General features: G+C 45.9%; 1 protein-coding gene across 1 annotated transcript in view; it reads right to left on the reverse strand.

Annotated features, from left to right (window-relative positions):
• Positions 1 to 10,576: 10,576 nt before the first annotated feature.
• Positions 10,577 to 16,465, reverse strand: part of Slc28a3 (solute carrier family 28 member 3) — a 53,587-nt gene continuing 47,698 nt past the window's right edge. Inside the window, exons 15-18 of the mRNA XM_021180813.1 lie at positions 14,117 to 14,198; positions 13,456 to 13,554; positions 13,112 to 13,223; positions 10,577 to 10,708 (exon numbers count right to left, since the gene is read on the reverse strand). Coding sequence (XP_021036472.1) covers positions 10,582 to 10,708; positions 13,112 to 13,223; positions 13,456 to 13,554; positions 14,117 to 14,198 — 420 coding nt within the window. The 3' untranslated portion in view covers positions 10,577 to 10,581. The remainder of the gene's footprint in view (positions 10,709 to 13,111; positions 13,224 to 13,455; positions 13,555 to 14,116; positions 14,199 to 16,465) is intronic.

Genomic DNA, 16,465 nt, shown 5'->3' on the forward strand with positions numbered 1-16,465 from the left:
CTCATACACACATACAAAGACAGAGATGCATAACCTCACTTAACTAGAGAAGTGTAAATTAAAGCCACACCGCAGTACTTTTTCCTTTGTGTTAGTAAAATCCTGGCACTCGACTAGATCTTCATGGAAAGCATTGTCCTTTTGAAACAGCAAGTGACTGTGTCCTACGTTTCAGTAGCTCCATTTCCACAACGTCCCCAAAAGGTGTACTCACACATGTGAAGTTGACAGCGACCGAAGGGTGCAGGAGGGTCCTCTAGACATCAATAGACAGGAGTCTGCTTGTGTGTTCCTTAGACAGGAGAGTGTGGGGAGTCAGATACTACAGAGCCCAGGGGCTGAGACAATGTCATCCCTGAGCCCAGATATCCAAAAAGGCAGAGAAGAGGCAAGCATGAGGCTGTGGATGTCATGAATCTCAGGAGTCACCAGGGGTACAGCTGGGGATGACCAGGGGTACAGCTGAGGATCTTAGATGATCAACTCTTTTGTTGTTCTCTGTGTTAGATGAGGTGGTGAGGCCATTGCCCCAGAGTATCAGCTAGTCACCTCCTCACACGACGAGCTCACTACAGAAAGCACGACCTGGAGATTCACTTTCTGTCTCCAGTCTTCACACTTGCACTGGGCCTCAGCGTGAGCTCGGCTGATCCACTGACAGGGTGACGTGTGCAGAGGCCGTTGGCTGCTGCTACGTTTTGTGTTCATTTTGTGGAAATAAACCAAATAGATGAGTTACAAACAAATCATTAAAAAAGACAGATGCTGTGTTCAAAATCATGAAAAAGGTCTTTTTCACTGCTGAAAGATAATGAAAGTTATCGTTAATTAGCAAAGAGCCCAGGATGTATCATTGAAGGATCCAGCAGGTTTGGGAGGTGCTGCTGTGCTGGACCAGCGGATCACCCTGAGTATGCGGTAAGCTGCGGGGCGGGGGTAGGACATAATATTCTATATCTACTATGTGATGATGAAATTGCTAGCCCTCTCAAGGACCTGACTGCACACTACCCACCTTGTGGCTGCCATCACAGTGGTGAGGTCTGTGTGAACTAGGACCTTTCCCGCTGAGGGTGAGGAGTGGGGCCACTCAGACCAGAGAAAGATGCTAGAAAAGCCAGTGGTGACAGCTCTGAGCTCCGTGCTCACCTCCCAGACCAAGGCCTCCCTCGCCAACATGGTGGATGCTGTGATGATGCTTAACAGAGCTGCTGAAGCTTAACATGATTTGCATCAAGAAGGTGCAGGGTGGAGCCCTAGGGGAGTCTTAGCTGGTGGCTGGTGTCCTGGTCAGGAACACTTTCTCTTATGCTAAGTTTGAGATGTGGCCCAAGGAGTCTAAGAACATCAAGATTGCCTGCTTAAATGTTGAGCTGGAGCTGAAAGCAGAGAAAGATAATGCTGAAATCAGAGTCCACACAGTGGAGGATTACCAGGCAGTTGTCGAGCATCGCAGAACATTCTCTATGATGAAGTCAGAGCCAAAGTCATCTTCTCTGGACTCCCTATTGGGGATGTGGCCACCCAGCGCTTTGCTGATGAGGACGTGTTCTGTGCTGGCTTACAAAGTTGTTATGAAGACAGCTGAGCTTCTCCTCCAGCGCAGTTGTAGGAGCACAGCTCAAGGGCTTTAGGAAGTCTCCTCAGAGCCTGGTCCTCACAGACCCACTGGGGCTCAGTTTCTGTGAGGTAGCACCTGGCTGTTGTGTCTGGGTGGCATCTACACTACACACTGAGCAGAAACGCTTGCATAAACCCACAACACAAGGCCTTCTGGCAAATACCTGCATTGCTGGTAAGGAGAAGGTGTTTAAGAAATTCATTTCCAGGGCTGGAGAGATGGCTCAGTGGTTAAGAGCACTGACTGCTTTTCCAGAGGTCCCGAGTTCAATTCCCAGCAACCACATGCTGGCTCACAACCGCCCGTAATGAAATCTGATGCCCTCTTCAGGTGTGTCTGAAGATAGCTACAGTGTACTCATATACATTAAATAAATGGATACATTTTTTTAAAAAATTAAATTTTATTTTACTTTTTTACTTATTCACTTTACATCCCACTCACTGCCCCCTTCCTGGTCACATCCCCACCTCCCCTTCTCTTGGGAGGTAGAGGTGACAGATCCCTGTGAGTTTGAGGCTAGGCCTGGTGTACATAGGAACTCCTTAGTGAAACTGAGAGAGAGAGAGAGAGAGAGAGAGAGAGAGAGAGAGAGAGAGAGAGATTTCCAGCTGGTTCCTGACTCCTGGCATTCAGAAGGCAGAGGCAGGTGGATCAGACTGAGTTCTAGGCCAGCCAGGGCTACATGGTAAGACCCTGTCTAAAACACAGTTTAGGCTGGAGAGATGATCAGTAGTTAAGAGCCCTGGCTGCTATATTAAAAGACCTGGATTCACTTCCTAGCAACCATCTGTAACTACAGTCCCAGGGGACCCGATGCCTTCTTCTGATGTCTGTGGGTGCTGTATGCACATGGTGCCCCAATGTACATCCAGGAAAAAAAAAACATACAAAATTTAAGAACGTGAGAAAAAGATTAATTTCATCTTCATGCTGTCTAGAGGATCAGGAAAGGGCAGAGCGACCCCCACGCTTACTGGTGTTAATAGGAGTCTGATTGGATTCTTTGTGAATACTTCAGCAGCAGTGTTTGAGTAAACACATCCCGGAGTGAGTATCCAGCTGCAGCCTCCCTGAGCTCAAAGCATCCTCCACCTCTCTCTACTTGGAGGACTCCATAGTCTGTTGCCATGGAAACAGTAGTCAAGTCACACTGCAACAAAGGATCTCTCCTGGGTCCTAAGGAACAAATTGTTTTCTTCTGTTTGGTTCGGTATCCATGGAAACGCGCACCTCCTGGACATTCTGCTTCCATGGCAGACTTTGATGAATAGACGGAGGGAAAGTAAGTATCTCTCTGGCGTTTGAGATGCTCTGTCAGGTAGGCATAGAGTAGGCATAGGGCTCTCTCTCTCTCTCTCTCTCTCTCTCTCTCTCTCTCTCTTTCCCTCCCTGTCTCTCTCCCTCTCTCCCTCCCTTTCTCCCTCCCTCTCCCTCTTTCTCTCCCTCTCTCTCTCCCTCTCTCCCTCCTTCCTCCCCCCCTCCTTTCTCTCTCACTCTTGCTGTCTCTGTCTCCCCTTTCTTACTGTGGATTCTCACTGTATAGCCCAGGCTGACTTCCACGTCATAATCCTCCTGCCTCAGCCTTTCAGTGGGGTCACAGGCGTGTAGGTTGTGTCTGAATGAGACACACATGTTATATAGAACTAGCCCATTTTCCAGATAAGCAGGAATCTTTTTTTTTTTTTTCCCCTTTCACAATTTTTAGCTGGCGGCATGCTGACTCGCGGGAGGGAAGAGTAATCTGTTCGGAGTAGAGCTCAGTGAGCATGAGCTGCCTTTTCTATACTACATTCTTTTTTTCTTTGGTTTTTTGGAGACAGGGTTTCTCTGTATAGTCCTGGCTGTCCTGGAACTCACTCTGTAGACCAGGCTGGCCTCGAACTCAGAAATTTGCCTACCTCTGCCTCCCAAGTGCTGGGATGAAAGGCGTGCGCCACCACGCCTGGCTCTATACTAAGTTCAAACACCTGCTTTTCACATCTCTTTCCCACATCCACTAATGTTCTTGTACCATAGCCATATGAAGTCAAAAGCCAAAGGATTTTTTTTTCTCAGAGTTTATTATTAAGTGTCATTAGGTGGGAGACAGTTTCCATGTCCCCTCCAACCTGGAGGGACCTTGTGGCATTCTGTCTTGCTCCTTTTGGAGGCTCTTCATCACTGGTTGTCTTAATTTGCTTTCTGTTCCTGTGGTAAAACACTGATCAAAAGCAGTGTGGGGAGGAGAGCGTTTAGCTCACAGTCCATCCTAGAGGGAAGCCAGAGCAAGGAGCTCAAGGAAGGAGCCTGGAAGCAGAGCCTGGGAGCTGAGGCAGAGACCATGGAGGAGTGCTGTTTGCTGGGTCGTGCCCCCAGGGGCTTGCTCAGTCTGCTTTCTTATGCAGGCACTGCTTAGGGCTGGCATTGCAAAAAATGGGACAGGCACACTGACATCAATCCTTAGTCAAGAAAAATGCCCCGCCCACAAGGCTTTCCTTCGGGCCAATCAGATGGGAGCATTTTTCTCAGCCGCCTCCCCCTTCCCAGGTGTTTCAGTTTGTGTCCTGTTGATGAAAACCAATCAGGCCACAGACCTTCCTGTTTAAATCTCTGTGAAGGAAACAGGTAAGTAAAGAGGGTCCCCAAGTTTGAACCAACACCAGTTACTGTCTTCTTGTCTCCTGCTGTGGTGATGCTGTCTGGGAAGGTTACACACCCATCACTCTGGCTTATATTGACATATCACAATTCATTATCAAAGGCGGTCAGGGCAGGAACTCAAACGTCAGGAACCTGGAGGCAGGAGCTGATGCAGAGGCTGTAGAAACCGATGCTTATGGCTTGCACCTCATGGCTTGCTCAACCTTTCTTGTAAAACCCAGGACCACCAGCCCAGGGGATGGAGCTACCCACAGTTGGTGGGCCCTCCCCCACCTTGATCATTAATGAAGAAAATGTCACATCGTCTTGGCCACAGCTGGAGCTTATGGAAGCACCTTCTCAACTGAAGTAACCTGTGTCCAGTTGACTTAAAAACCAGTCAGCACAAGTATCGTTTTCCAGGTTTGCAAAACACACAATAGCTGAGAGGCATTGACTCGATGTGAATCTGTTTAGTTCCGGGAGTTTTTTGGAATGGAAACCCAGTACGGGCTACAATGAACAGGGTTGGAAGGATTCTACAGCTGCTATGTCGCCACATGGCTGGTGTGATGTCAAGGAGAATATAATAGTCAGAAGCGTGTACAGTCTTTAGAGTAGGAAACGGAATGTAAACATATTCATTTGTTTCAACTTAAAACAAAATTAGTAACTGTCTTAGGGTTTTACTGCTGTGAACAGACACCATGACAAAGGGAACTCTTATAAGGACAACATTTAATTGGGGCTGGTTTGCAGGTTCAGAGGTTCAGTCCAGTATCATCAAGGTGGGAACATGGCAGCATCCAGGTAGGTATAGTACAGGGAGAGCTGAGATTTCTACATTATAATCTGAAGGCTGCTAGCTGTATACTGACTTCCAGGCAGTTATGAGTAGGGTCTTAAAGCCCATGCCCACAGAGACACACCTGCTCCAACAAGGCCACACCTCCAAATAGTGCCATTCCCTGAGCCAAGCATATACAAACCATCACAGTAACAGAGTCTTAAAAAGTGGCCTTTCATCAGAGGTGGAGGGGCAGATGGCTCCATGGTTAAAAGCACTTGCTGTCCTTCCTGGGTTCAGTTCTCAGCACCCACATGGTGGCTCACAACTGCCTAACTACAGTTACAGGGGATCCAGTGTCTTCCAGACACACATATGATACATGTACATACCTGTAGGAAAACACGTAAAACGTAAACTAAGTAAAGCTTTAAAAACATATCAAGTGACCTCTCTCACTCACTGGCTCATCAGACCACACCGCTCACTAGAACTAGGTTATTCCTCCGTTCCCATGCCCTGTCCGGCGGGCATTGTATCTATCCTGGTGAGCTGTGTCTTTGTTGGTTTCAATACCTTCTTCATACGTATGCCGGATAGAGTCATCTGGGATTTGGAAGTCAGCTCCACTGGGCAAGACACATCATTGCTATTTAGCATGCCCTAGCAGCCTAATTGCACTACAGAAATATAAAAGCAATTAGCTGGGAATATTTGCAAAATGAATGCATATTAGCACTCTGCATAGTTAGAGACCTGTCACTCAGGTGTGTGGATATGTTGATTTTACCAACGGGGGCGAGGAACAAAGAAAATTATCTGCATTTCATGACTCTAGTCTATTCTTGGCTGAGATGCTGAGACATCCCCAGGGCTGGAGGGTTTATTTATAAAGTTAGGAAATCACTCACGTTTGGAACCGTAAGGCCATGTGTGAAAAGGAGCTTTCAGATTAGTGGAGAATAAACCAATATAAAGTCAAATCTAGGAAGCCTAAGGGCTTTTAAAAATACATTTTTAAAATTAATTCTCTGAAAATATGCATTCACCTTATAAATTTTCATTATACCTCCCTCTCATGAGCCCTTTCCTTCTGGGGTTCATTACTATCGAGGCTGTGCCTTTACCAGTAGCCTTTCCTGGGGCCTCTCACCAGCCTGCATAGCTCCTTCTCCATGATGTTCCCTGAGCCTTGGGGAAAGGGTATGATATAAATTTCCCATTTAAGACTGAGCATTCCACATATGATTACTGTCTGCACCTTGATTAGTGCATTAACCACCATCCAGTGCGCAAAGAAACATCTCTGATGAGGTCGAGAGATGCACTCATCTATGAGAGAGGGAGAGTATAGCCCTTGCTAAGCTGGCTGTGCCCCAGTGGAAGGCCACGCATTTAAGAATAATGGGGCAGTCAGTACAAATTGGTCTTGGTTTTAAAAAGAACTCCACAACATTGTGTGGGATGGAAGTGGAGTGGATTTGGGAAGAGTTGGGGAAAGATGAACATAGTCAAAATGTATTGAACAAAATTCTCAAACAACATACATGCGAGTGCTCGCGCCTGCGTGTGTGTGTGTGTGTGTGTGTGTGTGTGTGTGTGTGTGTGTAGAGAGCCAGGTATGGTGGTCACACCGTTAATCCTAGCACACGGCAGGCAGAGGCTGACAGATCTCTGAATCTGAGGCCAGCCTGGTCTATGTACTGGGTTCCAGGTCAGGTAGGGCTACATAGTGACACGGTAGCCATTTTATCAGGTGATTGAACTTGGTTATGTCCCTAGTGGTCTGGGGACAATGGAAAGGAGGCAAGCAGAGAGAAAACAGGATGTGTCTGTGGCAAACTACCTAACAAAATCAGCTTCAAGAAAGAAAGGTTTCTTTAGGCTCAGTCTTAGACTTTCTGCGCACGGTGGCCTGGATTTGTAGTATTGAGTCTGTAGCAATGTAGGTAGGAGTAGGCAGTGGATATGACCTGCCCCTCTTCCCAGTGACTGGAATGTACAGAAACAGGAAGGGGAGAGACTGGGATCCCAGGATCCCCCTCATATGCACACCACCAGTGACCTAACTGATTCCCAGTGGGGCCTGCCTCTTCCCAGCAGCAACACAGGCTGAAGACCAAGCCTTCAATACACAGACCTTTGGGAAAATAGTCAAGTTTCAAACTATAGGGGAATGCCTAACTTCTTCCCTTCTTTGGCATTATCTCACTTGTATAGTGCAATGCGTGTGTGTGTGTGTGCCGCGTGTGTGTATCCAGGCATAAAGAAAACGGAAAGCTAAAGCTAGAGCTATAGACAAAGGGGGATTTTCAAAGCATCTCACTAGCTGTAAAGAGGAAGTGAAGGGTAACATGCAAATCTTTGCTGTGTCTGCCATCGCTGATCCCTTACATGCTCTTCTGTGTTTGTATAAACAGGAAGAAAGGCATGAGTACTGGTCAGGTACCAGCGAGTTCTTCTCTGTTGGCGGAGAACTGGGGTGCTCAGAATGGGCGGAAAGATGTTTAGTTACGTTCGTATAAAACCATTATATTTTAGATTTTCCTATTCCAGTTTAACAGTGTTTTCATTGTGAACGTCTATTTTTACAAACTAAAGAGAAAAAACTTTTTGACAAACAGTCATAATTGCTTTCCTTGAGGCAGGCTGACAGGCTCAGGAAAGAGTTAAACAAAGAAACATATTGACCAAAGACAAAATTAAAAAAAAAATGATAGACAGGCATTCTAGAAATAACAAAGAGGTTCTCTCAGGGGTTCTCAGGAAGAATATATACTAGAAAAAAAATCAGGGGGGTTAAAAAGCATCAGAGAGAAGATAATAGCTATAGAAGACAAGAGAGAACCAACATATGAATAATTGGCACTCCCGATGTTCTGTAGGCTGTAATGAAACCTTAAGGCTTATAAGGACACACATATGGATTTTCCTAAAGTATAAAAACTGAGAAAGATTGATGAAAATAATAAAAAAAAATTAGAAATACTGGGCCGAGTGTGGTAGCACACGCCTTTAATCCCAGCACTTGGGAGGCAAAGGCAGGCAGATTTCTGAGTTCGAATCCAGCCTGGTCTACAAAGTGAGTTCCAGGACAACCAGGGCTATACAGAGAAACCCTGACTCGAAAAAAAAAAATTAGAAATACCTTGATTTGTTTACTTCAGGGACAAAAAGTTCTTTGGACACACAAGCCCTCCTCCCACACCACCAAACATAAAGCAAAACCAACAAATAATCCCAACTATTTATATATAGATTATTTTTTAATTGCTCTCATGCATGGTCAGAAGGGGAAACAGAATACATCATCTAAGATATTGCATAACCCTTTCCCCGCTGACACTCTTCCTTTTGAGTCGTCTTTGGCTCAGGTTTTCCTCAGTGTGTTCACTGCACCGTCGATACTTATTTCGTTAAAGGGAGTTCTGCTGATAACCCCCAGAACATTGGTCCAGGGGGCACTCACAATGCTGGTGTCTTGCTGATTGACAGGAGAGCCAGTGAAAGCCATCCCCACCTCAGTGGGCATTGAGTGTCCTTCATAGCTGGCGCTTACGTGGCTTTTTGACTGAGCACTAATGTTTTACAGTCTTATCAGGAATGTAAGAAAATTGCACATCAACAGGTCTATATACACAATCCCAGAGACTTGGATGTCAGGCACCTTGGTAGTCTATTGACTTACTTCTTCAAAGTGTCCACTCTTTTCCTCTTGTGACAGGGATAGTTCATTTATGGCCTCAGACACCTCCTTGTCACAGAACTTACTCTGACTCACAGCACAGAGTGGAAATGAAGAGTGGTATTACCTTGTATAAATTTTGCTGTTGCTGCTTGGAGATACACTCTTGCTATATATCCTATGCTGGTCTTGAGCTCATAAGCTTCCTGTCTCAGCTTCCCAGAGCTGGAATACAGGAGTGTACACCTAATCTGGCTCCTAGCAGCAAAGTTAAGAGCTATTACACTGTTTCTGCATGTTTCCCTAAGGTCAGCCCATATAGGGATCACTTCTTTAGCTGGGGTACTGAAAACAGACACGATTAAGCCCCAGTTTAGCAATGCAGAGACTCATGGCTGATAAATGTGAGAATACACAACTACAGAGTGCTCAGCCCCAACCGAACATTTATAGCAACTTCCTTGCAGCACAGGGAATAGCGCTCAAGATGGGGAGGAAAGAATGTGAGAGCCAGGGGCTGGGGAAGAGCTGTGAGATGCTGTCTTCCGAACAGGACATAGACTTTGCACTCATGAGTTCAAGGTAGAAATGGTCACTCCCACAAGATCAAGCCAACAGTGCCAGGCAACATTGTGGCAGGCAACCCTAGACTAGTAAGTTAGAGAAAAAATGGTCACTCCCACAAGATCAAGCCAACAGTGCCAGGCAACATTGTGGCAGGCACTCAGAAGGTTACAAAACAGAGAGGAGAGGGCAAGAAGGTGAGGTGGAGACAAGCCGAGGGGTGTCTAGGAAGGTGGGGGCAGTGGGAGTTAGGGGTATGATCAAAGTACATTATATACATGTGCAAAATTGCCAAAGAATAAAAGATACTCATTCAAAAAATACAATGTTAACTTCAAAAAGATGGAGGACGACTGCTTACAAGCCTCTGAGGTTGATGAGACTTAGAATCTTGAAGCCCAGCATTTCAAACATATCCATAAAAGATTTGTAAGCTGTTGAAGTTAGCGGGGAGTCTCTGCAGCATAGGTGGATGGAAGCTGGCTGCTTACAAGTCTCTATGTTTATGGACTTAAGTATTGGCTTTCGTATGGTCTGCGTGTTTTTCTGAAGGACTCTTGATCTATGAGAAACTTCTGGATGGTAGCGAATGAATGGGCCATTGCAGAATAGCCCTCCTTCACATGAGATTCAAGTTGAAGGTATTTCAGACGACCTTGAGCGAGGGTAGAATGACCTTGCCTGAGATGTGTTTAAATCACATTGCTCTGGTGTACTTGGAACACCATATGAAGGGAAAACTGAGCCCAACTATTGGGAAGTAACACACACACACACACACACACACACACACACACATCTATCTATCATCTATCTATCTATCTATCTATCTATCTATCTATCTATCTATCTAATCTAATCTAATCTATCTGGCCCAGTTGCTGGGAACTACCATATATATATATATATATGTATATATATGAATATATGGTGTGAATATATATACTATTATATATATGTGTGTATATATTATATATATACACACACAGACATATATATGTATATATTTGTGTATATACACATATTTTTTTCATGAAATGCCTTGAAACTATAAAGTCAGAAAATATTGTTGGGGCTTAGGATCACACCTCAGCTAGGGACACCATCCTAGTTCTCCATGCAGAGAGGGTGGGCTAAGGAGAGAGAGGAGAAGGGAGGGAGACTCTGTAGCTCAGGAGGACTCACTCCTGACTGTGTTCCTCCTTTGCCATTAAGTCTGAGTCCATGTCGGAGTTATCTATCCCCTCCGGAGCAGGAACTCCAGCTTCTGCACGCAGAATCCCACTGGACACATGGCTGAGATCACAATTTATTAGGTATCCAATCGCAGTTCAGCGTTGGTGGTTTCAGCAGGTTGCAGCAGCTCTTCAAAGCATAGAGGCTGAAGTTTCCTCCTGGGACGACGTCATTTGGTCCCTTGGCAACAGTGCTGGTGGAGGCAGAAGGAACTCATTAGCTGGGCCTTAGGTGGGAGCAGGAGGAGAGTAGACAAGGGCGCACTGGAAATGGTACAGGACAGGAAGCTGATTCCCTTGTTTCCAGTCTAGATAGGTGGGTTTAAGACAGAGACTCCTGAGGGTTGGTTTTGGTTCTCAGATTCTGGATGGCCCTGAGGACTCCCACTGTTTCTTTCAGAATAGCAATGACAGGGTAGAACTAATTCTTACAAAAACAACAAATGAACAATAAAAAGGCACCTGTACATGGACTGGACCCATGACTAGGCAGTTAAGAGCACTGGCTGTCCTGGAGGACCCAGGTTCAATCCCCTTGACCCACAGAGCAGCTCACAACTGTCTGTAACTCCAATTCTGGGGCTTCTGGTGCCCTCTTCTGGCCTCAATGGGCACTGCTTGCACTCAGCACACAGAAATACCTGCTTATACATACTTATAAAACAAACCCAAAATCTTAAAAAATATTAATTTGTACGTGAATAAAACGAAGTGGAGTGAAGGCACTGATTTTGCAAATAGAAACTAGAGGGTAGAGATAGCTGACAGGGATCACCTTCATTCTTTGAAAAATGATGCAGTTTAAGGAAAAAAAAAGGTAATTAGAAAACAGCCATGATGAGGCTGGTCATTGAGGCTGGATTCCATCCCACAAAATCGGTCTCCACCCTACCTCCTTTGTCACAGAACAAGCTAATTTTGCAAGTGAAAATTAGTGACAGGCAAAGGAATGTGACCTATCACAATTGTACCAGCTTAAGTTTGAACATGCTGAGCTGGAGAGATGGCTCAGTGATTAAGAGCACTGTCTGCTCTTCCAGAGGTCCTGAGTTCAATTCCCAGCTGACAACCATCTGTAACAGACCTGATGCCCTCTCCTGGTGTCTGAAGACAGCTACAGTGTACTTATGTACATACAATAAACACATCTTTAAAATTTTTTTTTGAATATGCTGTACTAAAGGGGAGTTACAGATCAGACAGGTCTGCAGGCTGGGGCAGCGGGGTCTGCTGCTATCAGACGACAGACAGAAGGCAATTCCTGGGGAAGCATGGCGGTGTTTACAGATTGGTTTTTTCTTTTCTTTCTTCAGTTCTGTCTGCTCTGTTACACATTCTCTGTGGTCTTGACTGGGGTCTGAGTCCTCTCCCTGCCCCTGGGCACAGATGGAACATTATAAACTGCCCAGAAGACCCTAATATTTTTATCTGGACCACAGAAAGCTAAAGGCTTTCGGTGAAGAACAAAGCATTGTCCTGGATCTAAACAGGCCTGCCAATCACCTGGACAGGAAAACACCCCCTAGGAAAGGACTTTTAAACAATAGCACAAATACAAAGCTTATCTAAAAATGTAGGTTGGCCATGGCCCACCGCTGTCCCTTGAGGCTGCTCCACTTTCCTCTGTGATAAATACTACACCACATATCTCATCCGAGGTTACTAGGACTGGGGATCTGAGGTGAGCCCAGAGTGAGATTCTAGCAGTAGTAACTAAGGATGTTGGCTTTGTGGATGGCCTTGAAGTTCTGGCCTTGATCATGCTGGGGCTAATATTACTTGAATAGACAGAGCCTCCTTAAGGCCTCATTGTGTCAAATGCAAAGGAAAACTAGGGTTGTGCTCAACTTACACGGGGATCTCAAGGTTTAAGTGAGCTTGTTCATCCCGAGCGTTACTGTAACGCAGAGGGGTTTGTACTATGCACTCATGAGCAGCCTGGGAAAGTGTTTTAGTTTCTGGTTATCCAGTAATATCTGACAAGGTAAGATGCAAGGCTGTTAGAAATACCGAGAGTTTTCTTGCATGACAAACAGTTAAGGGGGTAATGAAAACAAATGGGTGTGGTCTTCATGCTGAGATTCCAGTAAGGCCGTTTGGTCCAGAAACAATAGGAGCACACTCTCTGCCTGTCTGCCCACTCTCCTGGAGCAGAGGTAGGCTTGGCCCAGTAGTCACGGCAACCAAATAAGTGAACAAATACCGTGGTAGCCAGGTGTATGGAAAAATGTTAAAGGGGTAATTAGCATTCTCTACAAGAAGAAGATGGGTGAGGAAGGTCGAGAGGCCTTACCTTGGGGTTATACCTACCGCTTCCTACCTCCCAACTGCATGCAACCTTGGAAGGGTCTAGAATATGCAGCAGATGCAAGATTAGATGGAGGTGGAACTCTGTGACACAGCTTTGGCAAGTCATCAGTGTTGTGTGAGATTTTCCACTGATACACCCATTTGGGGGCTACTCATAGTCTCACTGGCTCACCAAGAGGGGCTGTAAGGAACTGTTGGCTCCCTATCTGGGGTAAACACATAATTGTTCCCATCTCCCCCAGGAAAAGTACATAACAGATCTGACCATGACGTAGAGACCATAATACCTGTTGAACAGATTTTGGCAACAAGACACCACTTCGGTTGTGTTGCTGAGTACTTTGCCATTCTCTAGAACGTGATGGCAGTTGATATCCACCGGGGTATCAGAGAGGATGCCTGGAAAGGAACAGAGTGCCGTTTACTGTCATCATTTAACGAGATCCCAGAACTCCCCTTCTGTTCTCAGCTTCCCTATACCACCCCACACATCCTGCTCCACAGCCTGCTGAGCCCGGCTCTGACTCTCAGCTTTCTGCTGCAGCATATGCTGTGTGTGCAGCCTGGAAGCCTATCTCCCTGGAAACTTCCATCCCGTGGGCACTCAGGATAGGACGGGTGGACGCCGTACCTGCGATGCAGGCTGTCATGAAACAGGCAATGGTGCCAGCAATCAGGGCTCTCATGGCTCCAGAGGCGATGTCTCGTTTTCTGGATGGTGCTATGGATGCTGGAGGAGAAAGGGGCGTTTGAGATTAGGTTGGTTAGAGACCAAAATCTGTAGCTTCTGATAATTCTTTGGTGGCTGAACTCCCTTCTGGGCAGTTGAAGAGAGACAAGTCAAAAGATAAACCGAAGGGACCCGCAGAGCACAGAGAACACAGCAAAGCCAAAGGGTTACCAGGAAGAACCAATCAATGAGATGATGTCTAAAGTTAGCTGCCACCATCTATGTCTATACCCAAGGCAGACTTTAGTAATCAATAGCAGCATCTTCTATAGTGAATACCCATGGGTCCCAAGACCTCTCATTCAGATGACTGTTATAAATCTATGGGCATTAGTAACAAGTGGCTGATGTTATCATTGGCTTGGGAGAAGTGTATGCTTGTATGTATTTGTCTTGAGTTCTTGAGTGTACATAGGAAAACTGCATTCCAGAGCAGGGATTAAACATGGACCCTAGAGGACTTAGCTACTGTTGAGGGGCCATTGTCCCTGACACAGCATTACAGAGCAGGAGGGACTGGCAGAAGTAGCGTCTGGTGTCGAGGAGTGCCCTTTTCACTTACTAAGTCCGCCGATCACGATTCCTAGGGAACCAAAATTGGCAAAACCACAGAGGGCGTAGGTTGCGATGGTCTCAGAGCGAATCTGCAAGCAAGCATCAAACACCGGTCTGCACATGATCTGACCCACCTTCAGAGATCCCAACCAGGCTTCACTACAGAATCGATGTCGACGAATGGGCGCACACTGTCAACTCTCAGATGACCATTGGCAATTCCCCTCGTTCTTAGATTTTGAGGGAATGTAGATTTAAGGAACACTTCACAACAGACTAGGAGTTAGTCACCTTGATATCTAAAAATGCTACTTCCTGCTCATTAATCACTTCTAATATTGTGTGGGACTTACCACCTGCTGTACTATAGCACGCATAGTACTAGTTTCTGGAGATAAGAAGTTGGTCCCAGAAAATAGTTACATGATGTTTGACTGACAAAGGACTTATTTAGCATATATAAAGAGCTGCTATAATTCAACAATTTGACTACTGCCCGAGTTTTAGATACATTGCTACAAAAGGTATACAAGTGGGCAATAAACATATGGAAAGATGTTCAACATTTGTACCAGGGAAGTGCCAACCACTACACAGAGAGCCAAAATAAATCTTTCTTAAGTTGATTTATTTTAGGTATTTTGTCAGTTTAACGAAAGAACTGAAATAAAAAAGGAACTGGCTGTATGCTATATATACTAAGTGTGTCTAGGATGGAAGGCATCCGGGATGCTTATGCATTGCTGTTGTGGATGATCCGCGCTCCTGGTGAACCAGCAGAGTCAACCCTGTTGTTGGAAAAGCTGCCGTGGAGAACCTTCCACAACAGTTCCCCGTGAACCTCTGATTTATCTCACGGATTTTGTTACAATAATGAAAATTGATTAATAATACATCTACAGTGGGAAAAAAAAATCACTAGTGGCCTATAGGCCTTTGGAGGGGGAATGTGAAGGAGGATGGAGGGCATTGTCTTTTCAGGGCCTCGAGGGAGCTTCCTTACAATCTGCTGTCCTGCATGCCTGCCTTTGTTCTTTAGCTGAGACACTCCATGAGAATGTGTGGGTGCCCATTTGGAAATGTAAGAGTGGGTGTCCTTTCTGAAGATGTTAGTGAGGGGAGTGTGTGGCCATAGGGCTCTGCTCCTCCTTAAGGGGGCTACACAGGCTGCACCGCCTGATAAGTGACTAAAGGACTGAGTCTAGAAGTTTCTGCAGATTCAGTGGGCACATCCAGTCTGGCAAAGTTATGGCTGAGGTCAGGCTGAAGGCTGCTCTGAGTGGGTTTCCAGACTGACCCTCGTCCTGAGAGGCCCCTGGGCATATCTGATTGAGGTAAAGATGCAGCACCAGACCCAGACCCCATAGGAGACACCTGACACTTCAATGGCTACAACCCACTAAGCTGTGACCTGACAGGGACCCGGGGGTTGCGGTGTGTATGTGTGTGTGTGTGTGTGTGTGTGTGTGTGTGTGTGTGTGTGGTGTGCAGTCATGGCTGTGTATGGTTTTATCAGAAGTCGAAAGGGAGGCTGGGATGAAGCCACTTTCTTTTGCTCCCAGCGTGAGCGATTGTCAAGTGGAACAAGACGGGCTGAGCTAGGAAGACAACGGCCTCCTGTGTGTGAGCCAAGATGCTCTGAAATTTGGAGTAACTTGCTTTTCCCATTGAGACTCCACAACAGCAGAGGCTGCTGGATTGTTTCCACATGTACCCTGTGTGCCTGCCTTCGGCTGGGATCACTCCCAAACAGGGTCATCTCTGCAGTTGGGGCTCCTCCTTCCCGACAGGCTTTTCAGAGAACTGGCTAGCATTGCCAGAACTGGCAGCTTGCTTCCCTCATTAACAAAAGCACACTTTCTCCTGGCGATGGGGAGGCAGAAAACATGTCAGTTAATTTAGCCTATTGTTTGCTTTGGGCAGGGAAACAAACTGGTTTAGGTGGCATCCAAACAATGAAGATAGTTGGCCAAGTCCCACTGTTATGTTCCATGAAAAATGAACAGCAAGGGCAGAAAACCCACAAAGTCTGTTCCTAGCACATCTGAGGGGCACAGTGCCCCTGACCACAAAATCATTCACGTGCAGATCCTCTTGGGAAGCTGGCCTCACTTATAATATCCATATGTTTGGTCTTTGAGAGTCCAGGAGTTTAAGTGGCGACCTTTGGATTGAGTATCTAAATACTGGGCAATGTGCTTCAAAGACGGGGAAATTGACTCCAAACGCGTCATTTCAGAGAGGGACAGGGATGGCTAGAAATGTCCGTTTCTTAGTTTCTTTATGAGACAGTTCTGATCTTTAGAGGGAAACTGGCACTTCAGCTACAAATATGTCTTTAGCCAAGTTAAGTTCC

This window comes from Mus caroli, chromosome 13 (genome assembly GCF_900094665.2).
Source record: "Mus caroli chromosome 13, CAROLI_EIJ_v1.1, whole genome shotgun sequence".
Taxonomy (NCBI): domain Eukaryota; kingdom Metazoa; phylum Chordata; class Mammalia; order Rodentia; family Muridae; genus Mus; species Mus caroli.